Below are 8,758 nucleotides of genomic sequence, written 5' to 3' on the forward strand. Positions count from 1 at the left end.
GTCCAATCTAAACCTCCCTTGGTGCAACTTGAGGCCATATCCCCTCGTCCTATTACAAAAAAAAAAAGAAAGAAAATCTAAACAGTATATAAAACAGTGGGAAGGTATATATATTTCACGAAAGCAAACTTTTATCAATTCTTTTCTGAGACAGGATTTTATTCATTATCTAATGATTAGAAGTTTCCTTTTCAAATTCAGTAGTGTTATTTCATTAATCCTTCTCTATTTGTTTGCCATCAGGAGGCTGGTAAAATCTGTACAGAATTATGTCTTTCTCTTATTCCCATTATGTATCAAAGGATCAAGGATATCTTTGGGGTTTTTTTAAATCCCTAATCATAATTTGCATTCTGTGTTTTTTGTATATCGTTTGCTGTAAACTTAAGAGTGATCTTTGTGGTCGGATCAGTGCTTCGAAGTTCCACATAAAAATGCAATCAAATGCTCATATAACTGTAAATGCCAGATTGTTTTACTAGAAATAGTTATTACTTTATTACAGTAACTGATGTATATGCATGTGATATGTCTTGGTTATTTATTTGTTATTTTGCTGTTGATGTAGTTGGTAGATCTCAAAGCAGAACTCTTCCGAAAGCAAGAAGAATTCAAGAAAGAAAAGCTATTGAAAGATGCTGGCATCTTTGCAAAGCCCAGAACTTCTAATAAGGTAGAAATATTTTTCCATTGTTGTTTTTGTCATTCTTTCTCCTTAAAGTAAGGAAATTCATATTCAAATCTCAATAAATAAATACTCAGAGCTGTGTTGCTATTCAAATGTAAAATCTACATGATGAGGATATTCTGTAAATTTCTATCAACTCACTTCCAGGTGAGATTCTTGTGCATAGCAGAAAACTTATTTCATGCTTATGCCCATCTAAATCATCTCTTAATCTTCGTTCCCCAGGGAGCCACAGCTTTTGTAACTATAGGGAAAATTTCTCCAAGATTTTGTATCGTTCCCCAAAGGATGGAGGATGAGATACGCTTCCAGAATGACTGAACTTTCTTGATAAATGCTCTGCTATCTGTTCCTTATATCGCAGTGTATAATAATGAATACACAATTATCGCTCATGTTTCACTCATAACTGCACATTGTTTTCTATTCATTCTGTAGCTTTCTAGTAGTAGAATATAGTATTGCTGCCATCCATATTTGAAGAACATGAGGCATTTACAGTGTTATGCTGTAAACGGGCAAAGTGATTGTATTTTATATCTAAAATGAAGGTAATGAAGAATAGAAACAATTCATAGCTTTGTTATTACTTTAGTAATCAGCAAGATTGTTCTTATTAATTTTTTTAACCCTAACATCTTTGCCAGAATAGATTTTGTCTGATTTCTGAGTGGTTTTTTTTTTTTGCTTCTCAGCCTGTCTTTAACTATTATATCGTACTGCAATCTGTACAATTTTAGGACGTATCTGCTGCATCCTACAGCACAGTAGGTATAGTCTCAAGTCAAACATGTTTAAGATCTTATTTACAAAGTCTTTCACGATTGATTTCCAAAGTTTGCATTGTGGAGTTGAAATACTTTTTAATTATTATCATTTCAATATTTTTATCTATTTATTTGTTGTTACAAAATTGTGCTCCACAGAAACCAAGCATCTGGAACAAACAAAACACAGGAGTTGCAAATCGAGCTGAGAAAGATGTTGAGCAGAAGGCAGAAGAGGAGCATATATTAGATAAATCAAGGTAACTTTTAGACTCTGTAAGAAAGGAATGCTTTGTAGAACTTGTTTTTCAGTGTTTAGAAAAGCATATAAAGGAAGTTATGCATGTTTTGGACCAGCAGTTCTCATCAGAACAACCAGTAAAACTGGCATCAGTTCCTTGCTCTTTACCAGTAATGTACAAACTGCATCCCAGCAGTCTCATGCTCTAAGGATATCTGCCCTCACGTTATCATAGCTGTCTAAGTATGTCAGGTTACTGATTTTTGAAAGTCACCTTTAGAATTAAAAGCCAGGGCAGCAATACATCAGAATTCTGTAGCAAAGTGTTTCTTGGACTTGAGAGAAAATGGCTGACTTTTTTGCAAGACTTGGCTGATCTTCTAAATGGGTTAGTTGTACAATAAGATGTATGTTGAAAATGCAATTTATAAGCCATTTGCTGTTTTTCTGTAAGTGGTTCCTAGCTCTTCAAAATTGTTTTCTACCATTCCAGAAATTAGTTAAGGTTTTATCTTCATTTTCTAAAAATAACTGTAACTTCATGTTATATCTTTCTTTTCTTCGTTTGTTTTTTGTTCTGTAAAACAGTATTTCAGTATCTCATACCTGCAAATAACGGTCTAACTTCCAGTATTTATCTGACAGACCATAGTAGTTAGGATACAGGTGGAATACTTGTTTACGTCGTGTTCCTGCCTACTTGACAAATTACACTTAAGACTAATTCTGTAACTTCATTAAAATTATTTTCAGTATAAACTCTGGAACTGGATATCTATGTATCTTCAGAAAAGTCAGTTAACATTCAAAACAAAAAAGAGGCATAAGTCAGCTTCTAGTAAATATTTCAAGCACTTCCCTGTTCCATTTATCGAAGGCTAAATTGGTCATTTTGAACTGTGTTGTTAATTTTTTTTTTCTTTTTCAGGAAGAAACTAGAAGAGAAAGCAAAGCTGTATGAGAAAATGACAAAAGGCGACTTCCCAGGTGAACAAAACTAGTCTACATTGAGTATTTTTTTATATACATATAAAAATTTGTTTCTAAAGTTCACCCTAAAAGTTGGCATTTCTGACTATCTGACTATTTACAGCAGCTACACTATGAATTCACTGCTTGTCTTCTTACATGGGAAATTTTTTTGGAGTTATTCTACAAAGTGATTGACATGGGTTATTCTGCTTTGAATGGGAGAAAAAATATAGGTACTAGAGAAAATAAAACTACTTTTTGAAGGACAGCCTGTCCTAGTAAAGCACTATGGGTTTGTTTCACTCATTCATTAAGCCGGTGGAATATATTCTGGTTTTTCAATACACAATCTTAGAAAAACAAAATTAATTTATTCTCCATTATGCAGTCTTTGGATTGCATTGCTGATTTTCTGTCCTGCATTCTAATTCTTGGACCTTTACGAAGAGAAGAGGGGCAGGAGGGGAGTCTGGCTGGTCCATATGTGAATGTCAGTCATGCAGCTAATAGGGTTAGAGAATTCTAATCTCTCCCTTTCTTCTCTCACTCATTCAGTCCCTTGCAAGACTTAATTATTAAAATAGAATCCAAATCTTGCAATTAATCTCTAATGTTTTCTTTCCTAGTGTCCATCTTTGCCCCACCACTTTTCTCTACTTTTCTAAAAAGTACTTTACTTACTGACTGCTTAACTACTGCCAACACACCAAACGTTAAGCATCAAATAAGTATTTGAACTGTTACGTAACCAACCCTGTACTTCTGAAATAGTTAATGAGCGGAGAATATTTTAGGGCAAAGACTGCAACCTTTTCTGTATTGTACACAAACGATTAATTGCTTTAAAAAAACCCTAAAACTTATATTCAGAAATAGAGGTTATCACTGTGGAGCCAATTTATAGCTCCAAGTTTGTTTGGCACTGAATGAGATTTAAGTATTCCCCTATAGTGTGGTCAAGGGCATTGCTAGCAGCTGAAAAGCTGATGGTGGCTATTTCGTGTCGATTTTGTGCTCAGTTCTGTTCTTTTCATGGCTGTTCTCTTAAGAATCGATTTTCTGCCTTAGATGAAGAAACTGAGGATTTGTACCTAGTGGATTTCACTCAGAAGATCATAGACAAACAGCATGAAGTACAGGAACTGTATCAGGGCGAAGCTGCTAGAAAGACTTTAGAAAAAGAGACAGATGATGAGGAAACTCAACCTGAAATGGAAATACCACCACCCAAGGACCCAGATGAAGAATGGTTGGTACTACTGATTGGGCTAAGCTGTCCTGACTAGTCTGTTTCTTGACAATTGCGTGAGAAAATAATTTTATTCTTCAAAGTATGTGGAGTGGCATCTTTTTTTTTTTTGTTAATACTACACTTTTAGAAGAGGTGGTAACATTCTTTCATTTCATGTCTCATTAAAGGATAGTCCTTCATGTTACTTTCCTTTCCATGTAGGTAAGTAAGACTGCAATAGAATCTACATCCAGGATTTTGAGAAATATCAATCAGGGAAATGTACTATAAGTAAGACATCGTAATATCCTCTTATTTTCTTGCATAGTTTATGGAAGTTCTGATTGATAAAATTTTATGCTTTGGTGTCTTGAATTGAAATGTACTGTAGGAAAACTTCGGGTTTTTATTTTATCCACCTTCCCTTCTCTAATTGTGTGTGACTTACAAAATGAGCAGTCATTTTCGTTGTATGACCTCCTCTTAAAGGAGAGAAACTCTGACTGGAAAAAGAACACGATTTTCCAGCATTTCTTCCACTGTTTAACTGCAGCACAGCAAACAGTCTGTGACAATTTTCTGTGACATTCCAAGTAACTACTAGTTTTTCATCGACAACATTAGGAATAATTATGAAACCAGTCTGACTAAACATTTTCGTTGCCCATTTGTTTAAAATGCTTATGGAACAGAGATTTTACTTCTGGTAATCAGTTCAAAACAGCAGTAACTGATACGAAACAGAGCACCCCCCTTCTCCAGTTTATTAGGCCAAGGTAAGATTTGCAATGTAATGTTTCAGAATGAATCCAGCAGAGTACCAGAAGACTGCTAGGTTGAAAAGGCAGATATACACATTACCAGCATCTTACTGAAATTCAAGATGAAATTATCAGTGAGTGATGGGATCAAACTGCTTTGTGCTCTCATCGCTGTAAAGTGTCAGAAATTTAAACTGATACATTCTACTGTTCACATGGTGTTTTTCTATCATTGCCTACCTCTCCCATCAATGACATGTATTATTATTAATATATTGTCCCTCTCAGTGAGGCCATATCCTAATGAGGATATTTGGGTGCTGGCATAATTAATTATTAATAAAAAATAATTAATGCTAGTTATTTTGCAGCGATCTTTAGTTACATCTAGTTACATCTTTACTATAGGGAATGCAGACTATTTTTTTTCCTACTGATGTTACATTATAATAAAAAACAAAGGGCACTGAGTATATACTAAAGCTTTAGATATCCTTAGAAATTATGTAAACGACTTAACTTACTAAAAGCACAGATCTTCAAAAGTTTGGTTTTTGGGAACTAGATTGCGAGTCATACTTTTTCAGATGTAATATTAATTCTTTAGAATGGGATAATTGAGGCAGCTTGATGCTAAATAACTTTTTAGCATTACAGGACACTAAGTACAGCTCTTAACAGCTTTTTCGACAACTGTAAATTAAGTGTTCAGTACTATAAAGGGTTGAATAAGAAGCACAATACGTGCTTCAAAGGAACATTTTGCTTGCATTTTAGTCAGCCTTTGTTATGCCAGTTGAATGAACGCTATCAGCCTATTCTAAATGAGCTTTAGACTGATAATTGAAATACATTGTAGCAATTTCATATCCACAAGAAGTCAATGCCACATCATTATTTTCACCATGGGAAGCAAATAGTAGGCTCAGTTTTATTTTGGTGTGAAAACTACCTGACATTGTAACTTTTGAACATTTTTTTACACCATCTTATTGCCAAGGCAAACAGCCAGCTCAAAGTGAGATTGAGTAAATGTCTGTGATAAAACTGTCATATGCCCTGTTCAGAATGCATCCTCTTAACCTGTGAGTCTGTCAATTGGAAGGCAGAAGAAACTGTCACACATGGGGAGACTGAGAGGTGATGAATACTCTTTGGAAAGTGTCACTGCTTCTATCTTCTGGTTAAGAGTTCTGTAAATTTGCAAATAGAAGTTCTACATCAAATCTCCTTTGCTTTCATGACAGGGTTGATTATGTTGATTTCTTGGGCCGATCTAGACGCTGTATGAAGAAGGATTTGCCAAGTCTACTTAAAATGGATCAGGAACTTCAGGGGAAAAGGTGTGGTTTCTCTAACAGAAGTGCATGTTTCTTGCAGTATTTAACATACATATTTTTAATGAGAACGAAGAGAGGCTGTTCTTTGTTATCCCATTCTCAGTCCAGAATTGTTGATGCTACTGCTTTCTCTAGATATACTTTACACCAACTTCTGCTGGTTACTACATTGTGCCTTAAAGAATAGACAGAGAAGCTACAGAGCAATTGTGCATGACTGTGATTTTATCAAAAATTCCTATTACAAATTCGTATAGTATTCCAAGGCTTCTATTTTATTTCATCCTCGCAGTTCACCATATGTGGCTGGTGTATTGGTTTTAAATTGCAACAGAATGGAAGCCATGGATATCAAATAAAAGCCCAAATGAAATTTTAATAAACTACTGAGGCACACTCTTTGATGTAAATGCTGACCAAATCTAAAACGTTACTTAGGGAGCATAGCTTGCAGAGAAAAGTTCTAATAAATTGACTTAGCAATCTCCCAGATATTTGATGCATCTTTTAAAACTGTGGTCCTTGTCTGGAAATTGTATTTTATTATACCTTCCAGAAAATGCCAGAGAAGTGATTCCTGGTTCTGTTTAACCTGGAAACTGATTATAGTCTTTTAGCAATTCCAAATTCATCATGGCATTCAAAGTGAATTTGTTAGATCTCCGTTTGTTTGTTTTTGCTCTTCTGTTAAACAGCTGTTTAACAGCTCTTCTGTTAAAATTATTATGGCAGCACTGAGAATTGTTTTCAGAAAATAATCTAAAGGCACTTTAACTGAGCCTTTACTGTTGCTGAAGTGAAAATTCTTTCACACTAACAACTCATTAGTGTGTTCTCTATATTTTAAACATAAGATGCAGAATATGAGTGCTTTGAAATTGCAGTTTCTGCATTGATATGGATGACCGTCAGTCAGCAAAACCGGCTTTAGCTAGACAATAGAAGATCCTGCTGCTTCTCTTTGGAAAACAAAAATATTTCCCATATTGGGTATTAATATTTGGCATGGACTTCTAGGGTAAATTAATGGCTAGCTTTTTGTTATTTCGAATACCTTTTGTTTTCTTACATTAAATCTGAAATGTTTCTATATGTGGTTGCTAGCACCCCAACAGATGCCAATAAAAGTGATTATTTCATCTCCCATTCTGTGATTTGATAATGATTTCATAAAGCCTGTAAGAAAGGATATGATTTTGTTTAAGTGTTTTAATAACGTTATACTAGTACCTTGTTTCAAAGGTGGTTTTGTATTTCTGTCTTCACCACGTACCATCGTCATCAATGCCGCATCACTAAATGGTGCCTACAATGATCTATGTTTTGTAAAAACTGCAACAGTGGATCAGACCCAATCATACTTTCACTGTTTGATACTGTAAAACTGGTAAGTTCTGCTCTGTAATCCCTAACTTTTTTTTTCTTTTTTTTTCCTTTTTTTTTCTTTTCTTTTTTTTAATTAGTCAAGGTCCTGATGGGAATACTCTGTTATCTGAAGACATGAGAAGAGAACTTCAGAGGCAGCAGTGGGAAAAAGAAGAAGAAGAAGCCCTGAGAAAACCCATGGGACCTATACATTATGAGGACATTCGAGAAAATGGTATACTTTCATACTTTGTATCACTTATCTTTATATCACCAAAGAGATTAGTTTTAGAGGAAGCAAGGGAAAGTTGCTTTTTGTGCCTTTATGGCAAAGTGTAGGTATGTGTTAAGCCACATGTGTAATAACCATTCACATTACCAGTACATCAATCTAGATTTATTTTTCCTCAAATTGTATTTTTCTTAAATGTTTTTTTTAAATTTCATTACCTCCTCCTGTGTTCTCCTTCAGAAAGCTTCACTTCATGCATCATTTAAAACAAGCCCCTTTCTTAGCCATCTAAAACTAATGCAGTGTATGTTGTTTGGAATAATTCAGTGCCTGAAAGCACGATGCATGGTGCTTGTAGTTACTATCAATTATAAACTGAGTGTAACCTAAATTTATTGATTTTCTTCTTCTTTTCAGAGGCCAGACAGCTTGGTGTTGGTTACTTTGCCTTTTCTCGTGACAAAGAACTTAGGAATAAACAACGGGCAACACTGGATATGCTAAGAGAGCAGGTATGAGTTTAAAGAGCAAATTGGGGTATGAGGGCATCCTAGTTTCAGTGGTCGCTGTATTTGATTTGTTGTGTAAGTCTTATACGAGGTGATGCCTGCAGCTGACTCCAAAAAAATCGGGCCTCTTTTTCCCTGTTGAAACATGGTACTTGATGAGGATTGCTTTTAGTTGTTTAGTGAAGGAAGATAGGTAGTTGATTATAATAACAAAGGAAGATTAATTAATGTTTTTCTCTGCTGTTAAGACACTTGATCAAAGAACTAAACGTGAACAGTTAAAAGAAAAAAGGAAGGCAGCTCTAGATGCAAGGCTGTCTAAACTTCGAGCACGGAAGATTAAGAAGTTAAGGGAAGCTGGATTAGAGGAAGAGGCAGAAAAATTGGAGAATGGAGGTATGATCTGCTGCCTTTTTAAGTTAAATACTTGCTATTTCATCTTGTACTTGATCGATGGGCAGGTTGATTTAGGTTTGGACATTCAATATATTGGTATTATGTGTTCTATATATACAATTCTATAACTGTTAGGATAGTGAGAGTTCATATAATTGTGTGCAGATATAAAATCATGCCAGAAATAGCTTAATAATGCAGGTAGAAATATGATATGTAGATTGCAAGCTTTTTTTGATTCACACCTGACAGCAGG

The 8,758-nt window shown here is 34.8% G+C and overlaps 1 protein-coding gene across 1 annotated transcript in view; it reads left to right on the plus strand.

Annotated features, from left to right (window-relative positions):
• Nucleotides 1-568: 568 nt before the first annotated feature.
• CCDC174 (coiled-coil domain containing 174) overlaps nt 569-8,758 on the plus strand; it is a gene marked incomplete at both ends in the record, with an annotated part of 11,572 nt that continues 3,382 nt past the window's right edge. Inside the window, 8 exons of the mRNA XM_009580308.1 lie at nt 569-673; nt 1,615-1,715; nt 2,625-2,683; nt 3,737-3,917; nt 5,908-6,008; nt 7,469-7,600; nt 8,015-8,109; nt 8,355-8,502. Coding sequence (XP_009578603.1) covers nt 569-673; nt 1,615-1,715; nt 2,625-2,683; nt 3,737-3,917; nt 5,908-6,008; nt 7,469-7,600; nt 8,015-8,109; nt 8,355-8,502 — 922 coding nt within the window. The remainder of the gene's footprint in view (nt 674-1,614; nt 1,716-2,624; nt 2,684-3,736; nt 3,918-5,907; nt 6,009-7,468; nt 7,601-8,014; nt 8,110-8,354; nt 8,503-8,758) is intronic.

Source organism: Fulmarus glacialis, unplaced genomic scaffold (assembly GCF_000690835.1).
Source record: "Fulmarus glacialis isolate BGI_N327 unplaced genomic scaffold, ASM69083v1 scaffold26636, whole genome shotgun sequence".
Taxonomy (NCBI): Eukaryota; Metazoa; Chordata; class Aves; order Procellariiformes; family Procellariidae; genus Fulmarus; species Fulmarus glacialis.